We start from the raw sequence: 25,670 nt of genomic DNA, 5'->3' as shown, positions 1-25,670 counted from the left end.
TTTATTTACTAGAAAAGAAAAGTGTAAACTATGACTTATTCACCTTAAATAGGAAAGTGTAAACCATTGATCGGGTTAGAGGGAGTACTATTTTGTTTCATTAATTTATACTAAATAAGAATGTGTAGATCATTGTCCCTTCGGGACATCTGATAAAATTGGAACGATACAGAGAAGATTAGCATGGCCCCTGCGCAAGAATGAGACGCATAAATCGAGAAATGGTCCAAAAATAAGAATGTGTAGATAATTAGATCGTAGAGGAACAAAATCGAGAATAACCGAAGTAAAATTTTGTGGTTTGAACAACTTAAAACTTGCAGCAACTCATAGTATTATTCATATATGATGAACTGATGATCAATTGTAATCTAACCATTACATAATATTGATTTCTTCTTAGATTCATATTGCAAGGATAAAATTTTACTCAATATCCAAGACCCCTCGGCATGGAGTCAACAGGGCCCGCCGGCCTGCCATGGGTCTCTCGGCCGAGGGTAGAACAGACTTTCCACCTGCTACGCCACTTGGCCCACTTGGCCACTACGTGACAAAAGGTGAAAGTTTATAAATACTCCACTTCTCTCATTGAGAAGGGGATCCACAATCTAACCTAAAACTCACTATTCATCTGGTATAAACTCCCTTATCTCTCTACAATATACTTTGTCAAGTAACACACAACTTAATCCCTTTAAGTTTACTGACTTGAGCGTCGGAGTGAGTACGCTCGGTGCAAAGCCGAGCCCTCAGTTTGTTCATCGTTTCAGGAGAGACCGAAAGGAAGAGTCGAGACAAGGAAAGACATCATTTCACCAAGCTTACGTGGTAAACAAATCTGCTCTGGAATTACACCCGGAACACTTCTTAACTTAAACACGGAGAACAAAAAAATTAATTACAATGTAGAAAATCAAAACAGTTTTTAACCATTTAGAGTTTGAGTGTTGGACTCATGGAAATTTGGAAAGATTAAAAGAATAATAGTAAGTGGTACTCTAAATACACAATGTAACTAATTATATGGTATATTAATAACATACAAAGTACTTATTTATATACTATATCTCAGATTTCATTAGTCATCGTAAAATTGAAAAGTTAACTGAAAGCTAAAAAAATAGTTTAAAGGTAACTGAAAAGTAGGAGTTGACAAGTTAACTGATCAAATAAAAAGTGTTTGGAAAACTAACCGAAAGGTAGTTAGTTTTTAGTAAATTAACATAAAAGGACTTAGTAAGTACTCCATATTTAATATTTTAAATTGAAGGATTAAAAATAAGAAACAAGCAACTTATTACTCACAAGCAACTCTTATTTTGGTAACTAATTTATCTACCAAATACTTATAAGAAATTAAGATAAATGAAATTTTGGTCAAATAAGCTTAAGCTTATTTCTTAGAAACAGAGCTTAAATATGAGATTTCTCATATCTCCCGACCCTACTCATGTCAAATTAATTTCTTATTTATGTCTGCCCATGTTTACTTGCTTTCTAGCCTATTGTTAGGAGTTGATCTCAAATTCCTTTTAATTTTATAAACTTGATTGATAGAATAAATAACTAATGGTTCAGAATAAATATTAGCAATTAGACATTATAACACAAATTACAAATATACTCTATAATAATCACGAGGAACAAAATAATAAGCAATTGGTTCAAATAAATAAACGTTAGCTTTTTACATGAGAATAAAAATTGTTAGCTCTACAATAAGAAGAAGCAAATTTGATAAAAAGGGAAAATCTATCGCAAGTGTCCAATTATATCGCATTTGTCTTGGATGCAGCGAATATAAATAAAGTTTTAGACTCAAACTGAATTTTAAATGATGACAACCATGAGTGTTAGACATAGGTAAAAATATTATGAGAATTATTTGAGAAAGTTATAAAATAAACGAGTAAAGATCTCCACAAGTTGAGTCGGTTATAGTTTGGAAACTTTTTATCCGCGACAAAAATTATGACAACTAGGGAGCATGTAATTTTAGTTTTCGTTATGCAAGACTTATCAAAATACTTTAGTAGGGTTAGACTTAAGGAGCGAAATTCATTATCTTTTAGAAATTTCTCACACTAAATGTACTTCATCCTCTTCTCAATTATCTTTTGTATTGCTTTTACACAGTTGTCAATGCGGTAGTTTGACCATGATTTTCGACATTTTAGTGGTCAAAATTATAAAAGTTTGGCCCCTTAAGAAGAAAGGTGGAAGATGTTTAAGAAGGGAGGGGAGTATACATAATACATTTTTAAAAATAACTCATAATGGTAAGCTCTATCATAGTACCAGGTGTGACATGTCAGTTATGTTGTTGAGGAACATTAACTCAGTAAGAACATTAACTCCGTAAGAGGACTATGCCGCTATGCTGACCATGGTAACGTACACCGTTTTCAGCGATGCCCTAATATACTAATTTGGTAACTCAACGATTTTGTTGATGCCATAAACTATTAAACGATATTGTCAAATATGATACTAGGTGGCCTTGCATTTTATGTAATAGAATCACATATATTTTTGACTGATTATTGTTTAGACTACTAATTATATTAGAATTTAGTTTGGATTGATTTTGCGAGAAGTTTATAAGGATTAAATACTCTTAGTTGTATGTAGATAGTCAAGGTAGAATTATATTGTTAGAGATCTAGCATTTTCTTTGAATACACTAAATTTATATAATTATGATACCTGTTGTTTTAGGTAACATCATTATGTATTGCTTAGTTATTGTTGGTGAAAATAATTTGTAAAACTCATAAGGCATGTCTTCGTTATTAAGGGTTCATTATGGTGTGCTGCAACATATGTTATGGACATAGTGTTTTGTATTTAACTAAAACCGGATGTGCATGTGACAATGAAAAAGTTAAATACGTACTCTTGATGTTATACCTATAAAGGACAAAACTTTTCTACTAAAAATACTAATAATTTATCGGTGATTAACTAGACAACTACGTACACCAACTACAATTTTTTTTTTCCATTAATGATTCAACATTGTTGGACTTTTTTTTTTAATCAAACTTAAGAGTATATTTTTACATATAATTCTAATGGGAGCCTCGTGCATCGCACGGGCTTTCCAACTAGTACATATATATAAAGCAGAAACTTTTCGAGCGATATTAGAGAGTCCAACTTTTTTAGAATTCCTATATATAAAATAATTTTTATATAAAATTATTATCATTATCCTAATAAGTGTAGATCTAGCCTTTTTCTCTTAATAATTTATGAGAAAATTATCCTAATTAAAGTAGATCTAATAATTTATGAGAAAATAATCCTACTAGGAGTAGATCAATTATTTATGAGAAAAATAATACTAATAGTAGTGGATCTAACAATTTATTTATTATTCTTTACTAAAATAATAATAGGAAAATAACTTTGTAAAGAATATTTATTTTAGAAATATTTATAACGCAAAAAAGTTCATATAAAAAACGTACAAAAGTATTAAAATTGCATATTTTATAAACATACAATTAGTAATTGTGAGAAAAAAAACAAAAGAGATCCTAATTTTTTACAAATATAAAATATTCTCCAAAATCTAAGTTGTTCGACTTTAACTACTTAGTGAAACTCGTGTAGTAATAAAGATAATTTTATTTTATAACTTTTTTGAATATTTAAAAGATTTACAAAATATTCGAGTTGTTAATTATAACCAAACCCCTAATTATCTTCCAAAAACCATAAGAAAAAGCTGATTTTTATTTTAAAAAAAATATTCCAGAAAAAGTAACTTGTCATAATAGGAAAAAGAAGTAAGGAATGACATTTACTTAGCATTTGGCTTTAACAATGGCGGCGGGAGGAGAATTTTTTTTTATAATGATAATATTAGAATTAAACAACTTCAACGGTGGCATGAAATAGTTTTAATTCTAAAAATATGATTATATTACCAATAATATTCACATAAGATTAAAAAAAAATTGAGCTATCATTTAAAAATATTAAATAAGTCTCATATCGATTTTGTCAAGCCAAAAATTTAAATACAAATGAACAAAATCAAGAATTATAATTTTATACGGGACTAATAATCCAAGAACCAGCTAACTATGATTTTTTGAATGAATCAGTGTACGATAAATATATAGAAAAATTGTGCGGACTATATATAATCTGCTATTATATCACCGAATTTTTTTTTTCAAACTGGTTTCAAATTCATATCAAATCCATAATAGACTTTAATAATGTATTGAACTGCCAAATATACAAAATTATTCGGTTACATCAATTTTTACTTTCTTAATTCCAATTCATCTATGTGTTTTTATTCACTTAATTATTTACCGCGGTTTGCGTATGGCTGGTTATTACTATGTCATGCACTGATTGTATATTTAAAAGTGCAATACTTTTTGCAGTAGCTTTTCATAATTTTTTTATTTTTTTTGGAAAATTTTTATTTTGATGCCCTGAGGTTTGCATAAATCCACTTTGGTCTCCTGAGGTTTCGACTACTTCCCACTTTGGTAACCCGAGTTTTGAAAAAAAAAATCATTTTTTTTTTTGTTAATGGCTAACTATGAGGCATCGCATATGAGTTTAGTTGAATATAAGGTACTGCTTAGTGTTATAAATTAGGTTAAAATAAAGAAAACTAATTGCATATATATTCGTTATGAAGTGAAAACGATTATACATATATACTCCCTCCTATCCACTCTTTTCTTCCTCTTTGAAGTGGGCACGGGGATTAAGGGTGGGAATTATAATATTAATAAAGATATGAGTGAGGTTTGGTAATTGGGGAGAGTATGAATAATTTGTATTAAATATTAATAAAGAAGATGGGTGGAGTTTGGTTATTGGAGAGAAGTATGAATAATTAGAATTAAATATTAATAAAGGATATGATAGGGTTTGATAAGTGGAGAGAGGTAGGAGTATACTACTAATAAAAACTTTCTCAAAAAGGAAAGGAGAAGAAAACCTGAATAGTCCGTTTTAGGAAATAGGGAAGAAAAGAGTGTTGGGAGGGAGTAATTAGTAATTTGAAGCCATTTTCTTAAAATTGAAACTCTTTTTTGAAATTTTGTTCATTTTGTTAATATAAATAAAGAGTAGAATAATAATGTAAGATAATGATACTTGATTTTGTTGATAGACAAAATTTCAAATAAACAAAAATGAGTTATAATTTTAATAAAATTAATCTAAAACTAATTGAGTTTAACAGCAGTATTCTAATATCCTACTCCCTCCAATCCACACAAAACTCTTCATTTGCTTTTTGGAGGTTAGACTTTGAAAAGTTGATCATTAATTCACTCAAAAATATATCCCACATCTACAAAATTAGATGTTGTATTATATATTTCGCATGAAGTTCATAGGGAACAACCAGTCTTAATGGTAGATAGTCAAAAACAAATTTATTATTTAGAGATCTAACAAAAATCCTCCAAACAGTTTACATATATAATCGAGATACACGTTGTTTTGCGTACCACCATTCAACATTTACACTGTCGTATGCTTACAAAATGGAATATATTGGTAGATGTTGTAAGTTAATTTAATTTGTGAATCTTATAAAAGTCAGTCTCAGTTATTATGTGTTCATCTTAAGAAAATAAACCACATTTTTGGGAATGACGTTTTAAATTGACTAAAATCGGTGGTGCGTACAACAATAAAAATAGGTAACTACATAATATAATTAACGTAAACCAAAAAGAGTAGCTTTTATGTTAAATGGACCGATGATCCATCAATAATCAACTAAATCAACCCAATAGTTTTGTATGTTCCCATTTTCAACATAGTTAGGCCCTTTTTTTTATCAACTTAATAGAATTCTACTACCAAACCATGACAATGTAAATTAAACCAACGTTTGCAATCTATTGTTCAACAAATTCTTAGAGCATTCAACATGCATATTGTCAAAGATGATCCCATTGAAAGCCTCATGCATTCTACTCCTTCCGTACCAGACTAAAGGTAACTCTTACTATAAACGGACGTACCACACCAAAGGTAACATTCCTTATTTGGCCACAACATTACCAAGTTATCCTTATACTCATTTGATATTTACACAAAATGTCATTACATACCCCACCTACCAACCCACAATTACATACCCCACCTATTTTTTCCCTCTTTACCCTTACTTTTTCCACTTTTTCTTAAGGCAAATGATAACAAACGCCCCCGGGGCATTTGTTAATAAAGATAATTCACTTGCTTTTTGTTACCAAACGAAAAATAAGGGAAAAAAATACTTGTTTGACTCCATCCCCACAATATACGGTAGAAATCCATTATTATTTTACCCCTCAAATATAGCAACTCCCTCAATTTTTTCCTATGCTTCCCTCGCATTAAGCCATTAATGGCTATTAAAGCTATCAGAGATCATGCTTCATGAATCATGACCATGTTAAGCATTATCATACTCTTGATTACCACTACTCTCAAATTCATATAGCACCACCACTTAACGGTCCGATCAATTCGCCAATATAGGCCACTGCCAATCCCGCACCAACGACCACTATTACACCCCGCCACAACACCGCCAGTGCACTCGCCGGAGACCACCAAGTCTACCAGCACCAATTTGATCGTCAATAAACATTCTTGGTCGTTACCATTACCCTAGTTATTCCCCTTCCCAAAAGGGGGTCACACATCCCCTCATAGGGTGTCTTTTGGTTTTTAATCTGGCGGCGAAGCCGACGGAGTCACCCGGAAAAGGGTTTAGGGTTGGATAGCGCGGCACCGGAAAATCGAACCCTAAACCCTTTTCCGGGAAAAATTAAGAATATAGATCAAAATCCCTTGAAATCTTTGCCGATTACGAAACTGGCGAGCGATGTTGGTGGGCATGGTGGCTATGGTGGTGGGCTGGTGGCTTGGTCAGTGGCTTCTTTTATTTAGGATGATCGTTGGTGGTAAATTTGAAGATGTGTAACTTTTTAATTAATTTCTAACAATGAATTTGTCAGATTAGATAATGCTCGTTTTTTATATTAAATGGATAATGCTTATCAATTGCCCCAGGGGCATTCGTTATCAGCTTCGTTTTCTTAAATACTCCATTTTTTCCTACGTTACCTTTGGTGTGATACGGAGGGAGTATGTAATAGAATCACATATATTTTTGTACTGTTGTTTAGAGACTACTAATTTTATTGGAATTCAGTATGGATTTGATTTTACTATAAGTATATAAATTAAAATACTCTTAATTGTAGATAGTCAAGGTAAACTTATGCTATAAGAGATCTAACATTTTCTCTAAACACACTAAATATAGATAATTATGATACATGTTGCTTTATATAACACCATTTAGTTTTACGTAATTGTTATAGGTTAAAATAATTTGTAAGCCTCATAATTTGGTAAGTTGCACTATGTTTATGGAGATAACATTTTGTATTTAATTAAAAACCAGTTATGCCTATAACAATAATGAAAAAACTAACTACATACTCTTACAATGTTACTTGATGTTTTACAACTGAAATGATAACTACTAAATGAAAAAAAACTTTTAAGATAAAAGCACTAATAGTTCATTGATGATCAACTATACCAATCACGAACTTTTATTTATCAATGATTTAAACATAATTGAACTTTTTTTATCAACTATAGAATATATTTATACAGATGATCCTAATGAGAGCCCCGTGCATCGCACGAGCTTTTCAACTAGTAATATAATATAATATAATAATTCCAAACTCCTTATTTTCTCAATCTCGACCACACAAGTAAGAAGCACATGGGTGGTGGGACACCCCCATGTGCTTTCCCACTCACACCCTAAATGGGTTTTTTTGTGAGGGGAAATGGTATTCGCCTGACAATTTCAGACGGATATGACGGTCTGAAATAAGAATTTATGTATATTATATTATATTATATTATATTATATTATATTATATTATATTATATTATATTATATTATATTATATTATATTATATTATATTATATTATATTATATTATATTATATTATATTATATTATATTATATTATATTATATTATATTATATTATTAAGAAGGTAGGGATTGATGAATATTGTGTAAATCATTTCAGTATATATTTATTGACGGTATATTTTTGCAAATTAGTGTAGGTAATTGGTGGAGTCAATTAAGAGTGAGTATATTCAGAAAAGATTTGGTTAGAGTATATTTTGAGAATAAGAATTAGTCAGAATATAACATTGAGCGCAAATTTTCAGTAGTCTTTAACATTCATGAGCGGGAATTTTCAAAATGTGTTAATCTTTTAGTATATACGGGAGGGTGTTGAAAGGGTAATGACGATAATGGGTCTACTGAAGGTTCATTTCGACCCGACTCGAATTTTTATTGTCTTGTATTCGACACTACACATAATTTCTAAATAACTTGATATAAATACATTTGAATTGATCTCACATGAATAATTTAACATTCAAAATGACTTGCCTAAATTTAAGTGACTTGATTTAATCAATTATGTTGTTTTTAGGTCAGGTTCACTCCAGTTCAGTTCAGTCGGGTTATCAAGAGTTTGAGTTATTCTGTATTCGGGTGATTCTCGGATCTATTATAAGTTCTTTTGGAATAATAGTCAGTTTACAATAATAAATATTCGGGGCAGGTAATTTGTTTCGCATCAAATTGAGTTTTTTTTTTTTTTTTTTTTTGGTAAAGTAGTGACAAATACATCAACAAATTTTGTGAGCCCATGCTCAACAACTCAACAAATTCCTACCACAACCAATCTTCCAAAACCAGAATTAAATCAACTTCTCAAACCATTGCCTATCCTTCCTTGACATGGTAGATCTTGCTTGTTATTGAATGTGTGTTCTAATATCATACTGAATCAGGCCAGCACATCATTTTTGCCATTTATTGTGATTTTTTTTATCCTAAATCTCTATCTTTTTGTAACTTGTTTTTTCAAATTTAAACAATTATGTAGACAAATTGTATCTCAATTGTCGAATTATTATGTCAATAACAAATGTGAATTATTGATTAGGATCGACAGATTAAGTAATCCATTATAGATAAACAGTTACGATAATACTATTGATGATACGTTGAAATAATTTATTAGACTGCTCTACAAGATATTGGCAAAAATTAAGCGTAATATGATATTATAATTAGTTATAGATCACGCGCTACAACGCATTATTTTCTAGATTTGATTTATAAAGAGGCGGTCTCAATAAAATTATTTGCATAAATTAACTGTACTTTTAATTTAATGTTATAATGTACCTGCAAAGTGAAGGGTTCAGGTGCGGAAGCGTTTTGGTCGATTGTTTCCATTTGAGCGGCTTTGGTCGCCATTCTGGACGGATTGAACGTATATAATATTTTTTCTTTTTTGTGAAATTTGGAGATTTTTATCAAACTAGACCTATAGTTTGATAATGGGTGAAATTCTCGTAACGAGACAAGAATTCCTCTTAAACTTTGAAACGCGTCCTCGGTCTAAGTCAAAGATCGAATACGTCGATTCTCTGTTGTCCCGACACTCGTGTTTAAGGCAACACAAAATGCTTCTGACGGGTTTTAGAGAAAACTTCTCAGAACAATTTCAATTTCATAGATGTGTTAAAATGAATTACAAAGTTGGCTTATATAGCCTAGGATGTACTTGGGCTCCAAGGAAGCATTAACTAGTCTTACCTTATTTACTACAACAATCAACAAATTAAATTTTGTGGAGAAAAAAGAACTGACAACATAGATTACAAGGTTTGAAAAACAATTAATTGAAGCCTCGAATTCACACCCCCAAAGGTCATGCTCGGCTGCCTCGTGCCTCCAGCCGTGTGCTGATGCTCCGCTTCCTTGATTTGCGTGCAGGTTTTATATCGTTAACCCGTTATTTATTACTTATTATGTTTTATTTCGGGATTATTTTAATTCAATTTTATTTGAAATTCCCGTAAGTTTTATTGTAAATTTCCACTCCCTATTTACGCATCAGTACCAATATAATATTAGTAAGCGGTAGAAAAGAAAATAACTACCGTCTAAAAGACATTTAAGTTAAGTTATTTTTGTAGTACTAATATTATTGCACTTTACTATTTAGAATTTGTTTTACATTAATAATACATTTAAGTTAGATGTAAAATCTAATTAAACGCGTATTAGCCTCGTAAAGAAAACCGGTAAAACAATATCTGTATATATGTATTTATGGTCGAGATTGAGAAAATAAGGAGTTCAGAATTATTATATTATATTATATTATATTATATTATATTATATTATATTATATTATATTATATTATATTATATTATATTATATTATATTATATTATATTATTAAGAAGGTAGAGATTGATGAATATTGTGTAAATCATTTCAGTATATATTTATTGACGGTATATTTTTGCAAATTAGTGTAGGTAATTGGTGGAGTCAATTAAGAGTGAGTATATATAGAAAAGATTTGGTTAGAGTATATTTAGAGAATAAGAATTAGCCAGAATATAACATTGAGCGCAAATTTTCAGTAGTCTTTAACATAAATGAGCGGGAATTTTCAAAATGTGTTAATCTTTTAGTATATACGAGAGGGTGTTGAAGGGGGCATGACGATAATGGGTCTACTGAAAATCCATTTCGACCCGACTTGAATTTTTATTGTCTTGTATTCGACACTACACATATTCTAAATAACTTGATATAAATACATTTGAATTGATCTCACATGAATAATCTAACATTCAAAATGACTTGGCTAAATTTTAGTGACTTGATTTAATCAATTATTTCGTTTTTAGGTCAGGTTCACTCCAGTTCAGTTCAGTCGGGTTATCAAGAGTTTGAGTTATTTTGTGTTCGGGTGATTCTCGGATCTATTATAAGTTCTTTTTAGAATAATAGTCAGTTTACAATAATAAATATTCGGGGCAAGTAATTTGTTTCGCGTCAAATTGAGTTTTTTTTTTTTTTTTTTTTTTGGTGAAGTAGTGACAAATACATCAACAAATTTGTGAGACAACATGCTCAACAACTCAACAAATTCCTACCACAACCAAAATTACAAAACCAGAATTACATCAACTTCTCAAGCCATTGCCTATCCTTCCTTGAAATGGTGCCTCTTGCTTGTTGTTCAATGCGTGTTCTAATATCATACTGAATTAGGCCAGCACATCTACTAGGACTAATCAGCTTGTGCTCATGCCTGTTCCCATTCATCTGCATCCATTTATGATAGATTGCAGCATTGATGATGTTATTCAGTGTCCTAACTTTGAGCCTAGTAAATCGCATGTGTTGATGATAATGGGTCTACTGAAGGTCCACTTCGATCCGACTCGAATTTTTATTTTCTTGTATTCGACACTATACATATTTTCTAACAGCGCGTCTTGCTTCAGACGGCTGTTTCTCGTCTAAAATAAGACGGGCAATATGTTGTCATTTTACAATAAAATGATGTTATTTTCTGATAACATGTTACCATTATTTTTCACAATCATTTTCAGGGTAAAAATTGACAGCTCTAGTGATAACATTTTATATATTAAATGGTTACATTCTCTTAAAAAATGACAACTTTTTATCGGTCTAATTTCAGATGGAAAACACAACCCGTCTGAAATAAGAATTTGTGATTTTCTAAATAACTTGATAATAATACATTTGAATTGATCCAACATGAATTATTTAACACTCAAAATGTCTTGAGTAAATTTAAGTGACTTGAATTTAATCGATTAAGTTGTTTTCAAGTCAGGTTCACTTCATTTCAGTTCAGTTCAGTCGGGTTATCAAGAGTTTGAGTTATTTTGTGTTCGGGTTATCAAGAGTTTGAGTTATTTTGTGTTCGGGTGATTCTCAGTTCTATTATAAGTTATTTTGGAATAATAGTCAGTTTACAACAATAAATATTCGGGTCAGGTAATTTGTTTCGCATCAAATTGAGTTAAGGGTTATGTTTTGGTTCTTAGTTCGAGTGTCAAATCGGAATATTTAGGTCGAGACAATTTTATAAAGTCTAGTGTATAACTAAGGAAAAATTCTTATGTTCTCTGGTAGAACCTTACTACTTACATCTAAATCTTTGTAATAATTTATTTAGGGAATTGCCTTTAAATATAAGAAAGACGGTCTTCTCGAAAAATTCAAGAATAGTATGTGGATTTTAAAGTTAAATGGAGGGATTTGTTTTTAATAATGGGAGGACCATGTGAGGGTTGCGTAAGATTGGTTGGTTGTGGATTTGTGGTAGGAAATGAAATGAAGATAAGGAGTTTGGTGTAAATGGAATCATGGAAGATTATGATATTTTTGCCATTTATTGTGATTTTTGTTTTTTTTTTTATTCTAAATCTCTATCTTTTTGTGAATTTGCACAATTAATAATTTATAAAAGTGGGTATTGGTTTTCAGCTAGTCTTGCTTGTGACGGGCTAATCACGTCACAAGCTTGTGACCTCTCAAAAAAAGGGAGAGGGGACAAGGTGGGGCACCCTCCATGTGCTTCTCCACTCACCTCTCATGGGTATTTTGTGAGAGAAAATAGTATCCGTCACTCACTTGTGACGGAAAGTGTCGTCACAAGTGAGAATTTGTGAACTTGTTTTCCAAATTTAAACTTCTATGTAGACTAATTGTATCTCAATTGTCGAATTATTATGTCAATAACAAATGTGAATTATTAACGATTAGGATCGACAGATTGAGTAATCCAATACCGATTTACAGTTATGATAATACTATTGATTACACGTCTGGACAATTTATCAGGCCGTTCTACAAGATATTGGCAAAAAATAAGTATAATATGATATTATAATGGTTATATTATCCGAATTGATACCTCGTATAAATCATTCTCTCTGAATTAAATGATGTCTCATAGCTAATGCCACAATGTCACGGTCCAAAACTTTGAGTCGGGCGTGACGCGCACTTTTGTCTAAACACTCGACAAGAATGTAAGCGAGAGCGTCAAGCACTAGTGTTTGTCAAGCACTAGGCATTCGTAATCGGTCTCGGGTTGTGGGTGTCGTAATCCTGGTCTCGATCGACACACACGGGCTTGTTAGAGAAGTGAATGCTCGTTCACAAGAAAGCAACAACAAGCAATAAGAAGGCAACTTGGTGGGAAGCAGATGTTTGATTGACTAGTACTCCCAAAATAGGGAAATTTGATATTTACATCCTGCTAGCAGGAAACATTGATTTTACAAAATTAGTGTAGAATAGCGATATACCTATTTATGGAAAGAAAAGTTTAACTAAAACTATTCTATACTAGAAAGCATTTACTAAAAATATACAAGAGGGAATAAAACTACATAGCATAAATAAAACTAAGGGTTCGAAGTGTGCGGATCGTCACACTCATAAGTCCATAACCTCACAAGACCGAGCTAAATAGGTTTTCTCTAGTTTTGTAATGTATGTATATGAACATAACTAATATGCGATAAATACAAGCAGCACCAGTGGTCTAGTGGTAGAATAGTACCCTGCCACGGTACAGACCCGGGTTCGATTCCCGGCTGGTGCATTTGATTTTTGTTTTTGCATAGTCGTCCCTCCTCAGATTTGGTATGTACTTATGTTGCTATTTCTTTTTAGCTCATAAGATAACCCACAGTCCTAGCTAGAATGGAAGATTTTGTGAGCTGCCAATACAAGCCCCGTAAAAACTTAACCGCGAGCTTGCAATCGCATATGGACGATATGGTCTTGAATTCGCATTCACTAGGGAAGCAACTTGATTCGATCAAGGTCCATTTCCCTTGACATAGGCCGGGTTTTGTTAGCTTTGATTTCATCAACAATGGAAGTGGTTTTGTATAAAACGCTCTTAATGTTTACCCGATTAATAATCATACCCAGCAGCGGAGCCCGGATTTTAAGACAGCGGGGACGAAAGGAAAATATTATAAGGGGGCCTCGAAAAAGTTCGGAAATTTTTAACTTCAAATTTCAAAAATTTCAAACTTCAGCGGAGGCGACCGCCCCCTCCTCGAAAAAGTTCGAAAATTTTAACTAAAAATTTCGAAATTTTTAAACTTCAGACCCCCACCACTGATCATACCTACCGACTACCGTTATTCTCATCCTTTATACGGGTTTGAAACTCGTAAACATCAACAAGGAAAAATGTAACTTCGCAACAAATGTTTTAAAATTAAAAAAAAAAAAACAAAAAACATAAGATCTTGTCATTTATACATTCAACATAATACTACACCAAATCAAGATCAAGATACACTTTCTAGTACAAGAAGTGTCCTTAATTTAAAGGGATAGTCCAGACTCCTCGTCCTCATCAAGGCCAGAAGTGTAGGTAAAGTAAAGAGCCCAAATGAGACCGAAAACACCGAAAAGGATCCAACCAAGAAGGTTGTTGCTTAGACCAAATGGAAGACCAGTTCCCTCAGTGCTCATTCTCTCATCCACCAAAGCCATGGCCGGGTTAGACACGGTCGCTGCAACCGCTGCTGCGAGCAATGATGAGCCTAAGCCCATGTTTGAGATGCTCTCTTTCTTTGTTGGTTTCACTTCCATGGAGCATACTACCTTCCCCTTCTTTGTCATTGTTGGCAACCCTGATTTATTTAATGTTCAAAAGTTTAATACTAATATCATCTAGTTTAATACGGATAATGTCGTCTTAAGGAAGACTAACAACAGTGGCGGAACAAGGATTTCAACTTAGAGGGGGCGAAAAATTTAGGGGGGCGAACGAGTAATTATTTAAGGTACGCTCGGAAAAATTTCAAAAAATGTAGCTAAAATTTACGAAATTCTCATCCGCCATAGGCGCGACGGCCCCTAGTAAGTACTACCCCCTAGACCCACCACTGCTAACAGACTATATTATATGGGAGGAATCGTATTTAACCATTTTTTTCTTTTTTTTTTTTATGATTCATATTAGGCGATCCCTAAGTTACGTACATCACATGTCCGCTATCCTATATTACTCCGACTTTTCTTATTTCCTCGTGTATCCATGTCAGATGCTTGACACTTGACACTGGAACATGGGTAAATGGGTATGATACATAACACTTCATTTTAAGCCAAAACATGCATATTTCGTTAAAATAAATAAATAAATAAATAAAAATAGCAAGGTGCCAAACTTGGAATATTCCCATGGGATATTTCTAAGCGAGTCTGAGTACCATAACTTTCATCCCACTATAATCGGGATCCGAGCCTAAAAACATATGCAATGACTTGTAGAAAGAAAATAAACATTAAATTGAAAATAGAATATTAAGACAACAAGCAAGCGTTTAGGAAATGACAAACTCCTGACCCGTACCCGTTAACACTTAAGACGGATATGAATAAAAATTAAAATATGGGAGATGACTAACCAAGAATAGGTGAAGATGAGACTGCAACCCTTTTGTTAAGAAGAGTAGCATGTGCAATCAATGAAGCTGAAGAACTTGCTGTAATGCTTGCCATTTTTCAATATTGCTGCACAAAATTTGCTCTTGAAAATGTGTTGTTTTTTTAATTGTTATCAGTTTAGAAGAGTTATAGTAATGACTAATGAGTACAAATTAATATTTACAAGGGGAAATTTCTAGCAACTATAACCACATAATATAGATGGTCCATGGCCCTCAATCCATATTTTCTATCTATAGCTAGCGAATCGATTACCGCCACGTGTGAACTGTGAAGTGATCTAATAAACTAGTCTTATCTGGCTCTGAAATTGGTTGATGTTGAGGACTTGTTTGGAGTATTGACAATTGAGTAAGATGGCTCCTCTTATCGGATAGTATAATTCGACAATTAGTTTTGTATAAGACCGTTATGTAAATAATTAGGGTAGAGCATGGATTGGATATCCAAACCAAACTTAATTTTCGGATCGAATATCTAAAAATTCAGATCGGATATCAGATCAGTTTGGATAATTGGATTTTTTGCTCAGTCTTAGTAAATATAGAAGTCAATTACATAATTATAGATTAATGTACTCCCTCCATACCAATCCAAAGGTAACATTGACTTTTTCACACTTGCCGAGACGCGTTTTGCAACTTGAATATCTTTAGTTACACATTATTAAAAATTATAAAAAATTGATATCATTATAGCATTCATGACGATAAATCAAACAAGATCTCACATGACTATATTTTGTCTTATAGATTAAGAATAATATCTAAGATTCACTACGACCATGAATAGTGCCATTTTGGTCAATGTTACCTTTGGATTGGTATGGAGGGAGTATATAACATGAATTGAAATTGCTGGATGTATATAACGGTCTCATATGAGTTTTGACATAACTCGTTTATATATTCAGACGTACAGATAATCATCATTTCATACAAATCGAATACGCCTTGAAGAAAATTTTCTCGAATCCAATCTGTACACTTAGGACCCCTATATTGTTGGATTTGGATCATAAACCGAGATTTTTTCGACCAGATGGATCCGAGTCGAATCAATATCCATTGCAAGAAATGAGGTACCAGAAATGGAAAAATTGCATACTTGACGATCCAAGAATTCGATCAATTACAACAGAAAACTAGAGTACTACATAAAGATCCTGAAGTAGTAATATACAAGTAAAACAAACTGTCACTACAAAATCCCGACATTTTCCCATTCCGACTTCCCTTACTAAGTATACACTGCCTTGGGTCATCCTCGACCCAGATATCCAAGACAAGAAAACTATAATGGGTCACATTTACATGTATGAATCAGAAGAAAGAATGAATGAACTATGCTGTAATTTTTCGTATGACAGGAAGATGATCAATGATGATAACATGCCAAAAGATGGCATAAGAACCGGACTACTATTGTTGCCGGTAACCAATCCTGAGTCGAAACAGCAAACCTCTATAGCGTGTGTGCGTGTGCGTGTGTGTGTGTGTGTGTGTGTGTGAGACAAAGAGCCTTCCTAAATTACTTTACTCCTGAAGATTACACTGTAGCAAATAAGGATGATCAAATTTGACGTACTGGTTCCAGTATCCCTTGTACTTTCTAATTCCGATATCCAACCATGGTTTCATGATGCCATCGTAATGTATGACTGCTGCCTGTTCAATTTGGTCAGTCTTAATCTGTGAATCGAATCCCAGCCCGAGAAGATGCCATCGTGGGTCCAAAGCTATTGTCCGATTATAGAATGTGACCCATCCTAAGGGCAAAGACCCTGTCTTCCAAAGAGGCTTTTCATTGCCCTGCAACATATACAAATAGGTAAACCATACAGAAATGGTCAAAACAAGAAACTATGAGCACAACAGCGGAAATAAGTGCGCAACAAGTTCGATCACCATAGTGTTTTGGGTTCATGCAGCAAACAGATGGGTGAAGTGTAAATAATGACAAGAATAATGATTTGATCTATTGCCTATTTCTAGTAAAACAATTCCCCCCTTTCTATTAATTAATAAATTAAAATGCAAACTTATACTATCCCACAATATGACCTCTAGTAAAACAGGGCTAGAGGGAGTAGAAAACAGCGATAAGAACACGGACAATATAACCAATAATGAAAATTGCCAGGAAAATTAAAGTCCTCAGTTACTAAATCACAATATAAGAAACATGGACACAGACAGTTTAGTGAAACATTTTTCTTTATTCAATCATCTTCCAAATCCAAAAAATAGTGCGCTCTGGGTCCATTGAGAAATACTAGAATGAAGACGGAAAATCATAGATAAGAGGAAACTGAAACAAGGCACTAGATTTGAAACTAGCGTACCTTCAGCAGGAATCTACGATAGGTCGAAGTCAGATCATGGTGCCTCCACTGTCTTAGATCAAACAAATTCATCCCAAATGCCCATGTACATGAATTGGCATCAAACTTCCTGGACACCAGTGGATCTGAAAAATTGACCAACATATCCATCCTCCTATAGGACGATTCTCCCGGTTCACATGTTTCCACAACTCCGTTGACCTTTCCCTTCATATCAACACCCCAGAGACTACTCAAATCCCTTTGAACTACCACATCATGGTCAAGGAATACAACCTTATCCAATTGAGGGAAAATTTCAGGCAAATAAAAGCGCAAGTGATTAAGAAGAGAAGAATATTTCGAATCACTGGAACTTTGCTTCTCCAATGATGATTTTAATGCTGACAGCCATTGAAAATTACTTGCACTCAAGACCTGGATGGTGGCTTTTTCAGGAGGATTTAACAAGAACCACATAGAGATCGCGGGGAAGTTCAGAGAATCTGTCACAACGTGGAAGACAATTTTCTCAGGTTCCTGCATGTAACACAACGAAAGCAACACGGAAATCAATCCCACAGAAATTTAGCAAGTTCTTGAAAGTAACACAAAGAAACAAATCACATTCTTGTTAAGGTTTGGATTTGGAACAAAAGTACATCCTACGTTAAACCAATTACAGAAAAAAAATGTGTATTACTTTACTGTCAAATATATAAATTTCACAATAATTAAATCTAGGCTCAAAACCTTTTGAAGCTCTTTTAGTAGGGCCTAATTCTATCATCATTTCATCAACAAAAATGAAAGAGTTTGAACTGTATCCGACAACCTAAATTTGAAGCTAAATTGGTAGCCGTTCAAAGTACAAAATCTTATTGTGAAGGTGCTGATATAGAAGAAATATATAGCTACTAGCAGAAACGAACACAAGACAAGGTATCTACAAAACCCTATGAGAGACGAACTTAACCGTTAACAGAAGAAATGCTACATGTGGAGCAGTGGTGGATTTCTGGCTGGTCAGGAGGGGTTAGGCCCCTGCTCAATTTCTTTTAACTCATCTCCATTTCAGTAGTAAGCTAGTGATTTGCTCAATGATTGAGACTTTGAGAGGAGGATATGAAGTATTACACGTTTGAAGTCAAAGTTTCCTTTTTGCTCTAAAATCCCTCATCACGATATGGGACACTGAAGCACTAAATTCAAGCTGTATATGATAGACCACACAAAATTTTCTTAAAGCAGTTTAGTCAAATGGAGAATGCTTCATCCCTTTTAAGACCAAGTTCCAGCAAAGTGTTACGGAAAGTACAGCAAGAAACCAAAATGAAAGGGAAAGCAATTACCAGAGCATTTGAAACGGTGGAGTTCACGACAACAGCAGCAGCTAAGACATTGTCAGAGAAGACTACATAGTGAAAAAGATTTTGGTTTTGAATGTTCTGTTGATTGGGGAATCTTTGCTGCTCGGGTGGCAAAGTGAAGTACTCAGTAGTGAGCCTCATAGAAAGGCAATGAAGACCTTTTGGCGTGGTTCTTCCAGCAAGCTCACTAAGAAATGTTGTCTGTGTCCTCTGCGATTGGACTTGGTCTTCAGCATTGTGTGTCATAGCACGGAGCTTATTTACCATGCCAGGGCAATCAGGGTACGCGTGACTTGCTTTTGACAGCGTGGATTCCATCATTTTTATTTTCTGAAGAGCACTGCATATAGAAATACTTTAGACGGGAATGCAGAAAGGGCATATAATGACCAACTCAAAGCAATGTAGCAATAACTCTTAGCATCAAGTCATCAACATCACGTATATATGTTAAGAGGAGAACACTCTACTTGGCAAACAAACTCTAAAGGAGGCAACTTTCCGAAAACCCATATGAATGCCCTACCAAACAAACTCACAAGCCTCACAAGCCTCACGTAAGATTACCTTCGTGATAAGTCTGAATCTCTTCTAGGTTCACCTAATACTCTTTCGATTTCTTTTATACGAAGCCTCAAGTCTTTCACTAAATGTGTGTTGCTTGAGCTGATGGCAAAACTCAAGTACGCCTTTGCTCGTATCACCTGATCTTTCATTTTCACCACTCTATTATCTGTAGTCCGCTGAGTCTCGCTACGCGAGTCTCTTCCACGCCGAAGTCCATGATGCGGTTGATTAGATTTTTTATTCGACTCATCCTATCATGTCAAATGTAATAAATAAGAAATTGCATTAAGAAGACGAAGATCTATATATTACCCATGCTATTAACCATATTTTTTTTATCAACTTCAAAACAACTGATAAAGATGTCAAATATAATAAAAACGTTGCAATATAGTAATAGTAATATGGGTGATGGCTGTATCTCAGAATCTAGCAAACATATAGATCTTTGTTGAGTAATTACGCACAAAATCACCCCTGGATCATTTAACTACCAAGCTGTCCACTTTCGTATTTCATGAACACCTCCAAGTTATTACGTGCAACATAAATGTAAACCACAGTAAAATCAAGAAACACTACTTTCCCTCAACAGTTTTCAGATTGGCTGCTATCTGTTTCTGCTATTTAAAATAATTAAAAAAGATTTCTTCTACGAACATGACACCTAACTAGATGGTGCAACAACATTACTGCAATGCCTAAGAGACTACAGCATAAGGTAAAATTTGCCAATAGGAGGGGATGGTTGATTAACCCTCAAAAATTGTTCGTAAAGTGGAGAAATCAGCCATGATCAGCTTGGAGTATTGGGACCTTTCAAGTCTAAATATATAATTCCTTGGGAGACCCAGTGCGGCCAATGACTCCATCTAATGAATGCCAGCAGCAATTGAAAGTATCTCAGTTCTATAAACTACATACTAACTGGTACCTATTGGCACTTTGAATGGTTAAGGAAACTCTATTTATTTCAAAGGATCTGACTTTCCAACATAGCGATCTCGGTAAACCATTCCAATGAAGGTGAGAATTCTGAAAAACTGTTGTACCTTGTGATATGTGTCAAGTTTTAGTCAATTAACTTGTGAATCATCAACACACACATTAAAGATCAATTTCAGTCAAGCTTAAAAGCAGCCATATTAAGCTACAAATTCAGTATGGGTCCACTACGCTATCATTAACCACCTTGAAGAAACAACACATTTAAAACAAACCAAGGTAAGTTACAATTTTGAAATACAAACCCTAATCAGAATGTTAACTGACAAATTATTGTCAGTATATATTCGGAAAATAGTTGGTAAGTTGTATCACCCTCGCTATTAACAACACCATTATCTAACTGAACAATACTAGCAATGCTTACTATTTCTAGTCAACTGCTACTATAAATAAAAAATCAAGCCTGCGCATCGTCACCTAAATACAATAATAACTGATAATTTAATGACTAATAAGCCTCATAAACAACTCATTGACAATTACCTTATTATCTTCTTTTCCTTTCTTTGGTTGAACTTGTTTGATTTCCTCACGAAAGCTGCGCTCATTAGCTTAATAAACACAAATCAAACAACAAAATCAATACATTTATATAATGTATTATAAATCAATCAATCAATAACAATTTAGGCAGATAATACGATCAATTCGACAAACCTCTTTGGTCAGGTTCAGACATCATCTCACGATCACCAGTCCTTAAACCCTCAAAACTCGAAACTTCATCCTTATTACCATCACCAGAACTAACTACACTGTAATTCTGATCTCTATATACTTCTTGTCTAGGTTCTTTCACATCCTCACTCGCTTCCTAGTTAACAAAAACCGAAACCGATTCGAATCAAATCAATTTCTAATCACAATTACTTCAAAAAACAACTATTACAACTAAAAATTTACCTGTTCAACTGCGTGAAGTTGTATTAAATCTGGCTTCTTATGTATCTATCAAAAAACACAGGGATGGCATAATCAAATTTCAACCAAAATAAATAAATTACTTGAATTAATTCTAACAATATCATTATAATTGTATTAAAAATACATGAATTCATACCATATTTGACAAATCATCGAGGTCGTCGAATTGTTTGATTCCTGCTACAATTAACAACAAAAAAATCATTGAAATTATATAATATAATATAATAATCATATGAATTTACACAATTAATAAGAACAATTGATTATACCTTTGGAAGAAAGCGGTTTGAGATTATTAGATACGAAAACAATTGGAGCGAAAACAGAGATCGAAAGAAGAACGAGGATGAAGATCCTCTGCCATTTTCTACAGCGCTTCATCAATCAATTCGATCAATTTAATCAATTCAATCGAAAATTAATGAATCAATAAATCGATAATGAGTAATTAGTGGAAGATTGATTGATGAAATTGATGTAATTGCGAGATTGCTTGAATTACAAGCAAGAAAATTGGGCGAATATGAAGGAATCTAGGGTTTCCGTGAAATTAGGGATTTGAAGAAGAAAAAAAGGGGAAAAAAAATTAAATTGGGGGTACGAAGAAGATGAAAGTGTGAAGAAAGAGAAAGGAAAGGAGAGCTTCCATGTTCGTTCTGTCTGGTACTCTCTTATGTAGTTTATGTTTTGTGTGTGGGTTTAAAATTGGATTAATCAATCAAATGGGCTAATTATATGGAGGACCCACATGCTTAATTTTTTTAAGGGACCCGCGATCGTTATTTTTGGTCTGCACTGAGTAAACCCTCGGTATACGTAATATTATGCTAACCATATATACGTGCTTAACGTTAATGACATGAAAACAATGTAATAAGACTGTTGTATAGGGAACGACTTTAAACGTATTCTGAAGACTATTATTGTGTATTATTATGAATTGGATATACGATATTTTTTCTATAAATCTATAGTTTTAATAAGATTGTTGTATACCAAACAATGAATAATTTTATTACGCTACATATAAATACTAAATACTCCATACTCCATAAATCTATAAAGGTAAGGTTAGTTATATTTGAACTTTGTATGGTAGAACTAGTTTTGTTTCAAGTTTTGTATATATATTGGTCTATTAATAATCGTTGTACAAATTATTATTGTGAAACATATGAACATTTTAAGATATCTTATATATTGATAAGTAGGATATTGAATCGGTGGGGTATTTGTGGCTTGAGGCTATATATACCTTTTTTTTTTTTTTTTTTTTTTTTTTTTTTTTTTTTGCAGATCATCGAATTTAATCTGAATTCGAGCCAGCTAAAACTCTTCTTTATGATCTCTTACCAGTTGATTTAAGTCTTCAGGACACTAGCGCAACCACATACTTCGTACTTCCTCCATTCAACTCCACTCTACCACTTTCTTTTTTCACGTTTGCCAACGCGCGTTTTACGCGCTAAATATCATTAGCTACGTATTTGCAAAAATTATGAAAGTTAGATATTTTTAATATACTCGTAAAGACGAATCAAACAAGATCCCACATGAATATATTTCCACTTACGTATCGAGAGAAAATCGAAATTGAATACACAATTGTGAATAGTGTACAAAAGTGAAATAGGTAGAGTGGAGTTGAATGGAGGAAGTACAAGGTAGTGGAGTCTTAAGACCCTACAACTTACCAACAATTGTCCTTTTTTTCATTAAAATTTATCTGATTTGAAAATATTATATATTTACGATCCCATAATAAAATAAACGAATTAATAATTATATTAAAATTAACGCCACATTTAAACATTTTTGGCTATGTCATTGTTCATGGGTTATTGAGGTGAAAAAGTAACATATGAATAGTGATGAAGTTGGCCGACGTCCAAACGTCACGAGTAGGCAAACATGAAAGGTATGTAAAATGGTATCACAAATGTCATAACATGCCATTACTTCACTTTCATTGTGTTGACCTCTTTTTGGTTGGTTTACAACTTATAATCAACTTTAAATATGAGTCTAAAGCATAGATAGATTGTATGATTAATGCTCGACAATTTTGCAAGTGCATTGTAACGTGTCACTCTCATAAGCTTGAGACAAAAGAGTAAACATATAATCAATCTGGTAATCAATTGTTGTATTTAATGTGGAATTAACTAATTGGTAGTGTAATTAGATTAGTGGGAGTGCAATCATAGATTTACTAGGGGTGTGACTTTTATTGGTACAAGTGTACCATCTTGCTAGGGACTTAGAGGAATAGTACTGTGTGACGGATAATATTCGTCATAAGAGAAAATTGTTAGAGAGAAATATAGAGTATTTGTGTTTTTTAAAAGCACGTCCTCCTTACACTTAAAAGTGAAGGGCCATCTTCCTCATTTTTATTTTAGTCATTTTTCTATAATTGTAAGGGGTCGTTTGGTTGCCACTTAGAAAACATAGGCATTGGAAAATCCCATGATTTTGAAAAACATGGGTTGTTTGGTTGCCATAAATTTTACAAAATGTAAGAATTAGAACTTCCCAGGAACTTCCAATGCCTACATGATGTGGGAAGTTGCTTACCTACTCCCCCCTTGGTCATTGGAAGTTCCTGTGGAATTTAATTCCTACATGAGCAACTAAACACTTTTCTGAAATTCACCTGAATTGGATGAGGGAACTTAATTCCCATGAATTGCATTTTCCTAGGAAAATTAAGTTCCTTGATCAACCAAACAACCCCTAAGGGGAGGGCATCCTCTCATAGGACACAAACATTTTTCAGTGATTGAATATTTGAATATCTCCTGCTTGTACTTAAAAGAGTAGTTATTTTATTGTTAGAATCCACTTTGTTTTTTTAACGGTTCAAATTTAAACTTTGAATGATTTAATGGTTATAAGATAAAGTAAAATTAAAATAATAAATTGTGTGAACTTACCTGAGAAAATAGATACAAATCAGGAAGAACAGATAAAATATACAGTAAGTGAATTATACATCCGATATATTACCTACCACCAGTTTTATAGTTTCTGAGTTTTATAATAAAATTTTTGAGTTTTGTTTTAAAAATTATGAGTTTTACTATAAAGTTTTTGAGTTTATTCATTAAAACATTAAACTCGAAAAATTAAAATAAAATTCAAAAGCATTACATACAAACTTGGTTAAATTTGAGTTTTGACAAAAAAATTAAAATCAAACTTATAAACTTTAATAAGCTCGAAAATAATACACATATATGCTCAAAAACAAATAAAGTTTGAGATAATAAACTTAGAAAAAATACGCATATGCTCAAAACAAGTAAAATTTGAAATAATACATCCGATTTATATTCATTTTTCTCATAAAATATAGAGAAAGAAAATGGAAATGATACGGTAATTCTTTTTGAAAAAAAAAAGGTTGGTAATTGAAACTTTTGAGTTGATTTAGATACTAAAGAAGAGAGATCTTGATGGACCCAATTGAAGATTAGATTTGTCGTTCACAAATTCTCATTGAAGACGGACACTATTCGTCATAAGTTGAAGATGGATAGTGTCCCTCTCATAATATGTAAGTGGCAAATCAAGTGGGAGCACCCCACTTGCCCTCTCACTTATGATATTGTGAAAGGACACTATCCATTTTCAGCTTGTGACGGATAGTGTCCATCTTCAATGAGACAAACTGGTTGTTGTTAGTAAAGTGGGTCGCGATATGAAATTTATTTTGGGTCCTTATTTGTTTAAATTATCAAATTTTTATACGGTATGTTTTTACTTAAATTTCAACTTTCACAAAATGTGTTACAGGTGAGAGTTCTATATTGAAAAAAGTTGTAAAATTGATTAAATCAATGAATTATTACTCTCCGTCAATTACTTTTAGTACTCCCTTAGTGCGAATCATTTGTTAAAATGGTTTCCAATTGGCTCGCTACCTAAAAAGTTACCATATTATTTAACTAGCCAGGTTACTAAATATAACCTCAAAAGTTAGCTATTCATAATGATGGTTAATATTTTTCAGTTAATTAACTGCATTTTCAACTAGATAGCCAACT

The 25,670-nt window shown here is 32.9% G+C and overlaps 2 protein-coding genes and 2 non-coding genes across 5 annotated transcripts; 2 read left to right on the top strand and 2 right to left on the bottom strand.

Moving 5' to 3' along the window:
* Positions 1 to 134: 134 nt before the first annotated feature.
* On the top strand, positions 135 to 236 carry LOC141654145 (U6 spliceosomal RNA). The gene has a single exon (XR_012547712.1). It is a non-coding gene; the product is annotated as a U6 spliceosomal RNA (small nuclear RNA).
* Positions 237 to 13,484: 13,248 nt separating this feature from the next.
* TRNAG-GCC (transfer RNA glycine (anticodon GCC)) lies at positions 13,485 to 13,555 on the top strand. The gene has a single exon. It is a non-coding gene; the product is annotated as a tRNA-Gly (tRNA).
* Positions 13,556 to 14,196: 641 nt separating this feature from the next.
* LOC141652520 (photosystem II reaction center W protein, chloroplastic) lies at positions 14,197 to 15,618 on the bottom strand. The gene is made up of 2 exons (XM_074460037.1): positions 15,387 to 15,618; positions 14,197 to 14,606 (listed from the first exon to the last, which is right to left on the bottom strand). The coding sequence occupies exons 1-2, from the start codon at positions 15,478 to 15,480 to the stop codon at positions 14,296 to 14,298; spliced, it is 405 nt and encodes a 134-aa protein (XP_074316138.1). The 5' UTR covers positions 15,481 to 15,618; the 3' UTR covers positions 14,197 to 14,295.
* A 907-nt stretch (positions 15,619 to 16,525) lies between these two features.
* LOC141652519 (putative galacturonosyltransferase 6) lies at positions 16,526 to 22,322 on the bottom strand. 2 transcript variants are annotated; one of them, XM_074460035.1, is made up of 9 exons: positions 21,891 to 22,322; positions 21,755 to 21,798; positions 21,598 to 21,642; positions 21,352 to 21,508; positions 21,178 to 21,245; positions 19,687 to 19,937; positions 19,102 to 19,459; positions 17,771 to 18,289; positions 16,526 to 17,237 (listed from the first exon to the last, which is right to left on the bottom strand). In XM_074460035.1, the coding sequence occupies exons 1-9, from the start codon at positions 22,000 to 22,002 to the stop codon at positions 16,962 to 16,964; spliced, it is 1,830 nt and encodes a 609-aa protein (XP_074316136.1). In that variant the 5' UTR covers positions 22,003 to 22,322; the 3' UTR covers positions 16,526 to 16,961. The 2 variants fall into 2 exon arrangements, with proteins under 2 accessions (XP_074316136.1, XP_074316137.1); XM_074460036.1 differs by having other exon boundaries at positions 21,755 to 21,795; positions 21,891 to 22,286.
* Positions 22,323 to 25,670: the final 3,348 nt, after the last annotated feature.

Source organism: Silene latifolia, chromosome 4 (assembly GCF_048544455.1).
Source record: "Silene latifolia isolate original U9 population chromosome 4, ASM4854445v1, whole genome shotgun sequence".
In the NCBI taxonomy this organism is placed as follows: Eukaryota; Viridiplantae; Streptophyta; class Magnoliopsida; order Caryophyllales; family Caryophyllaceae; genus Silene; species Silene latifolia.
The sequence above is the reverse complement of the archived record's forward strand: the minus strand, read 5'-3'. Positions and strand labels throughout refer to the sequence as shown.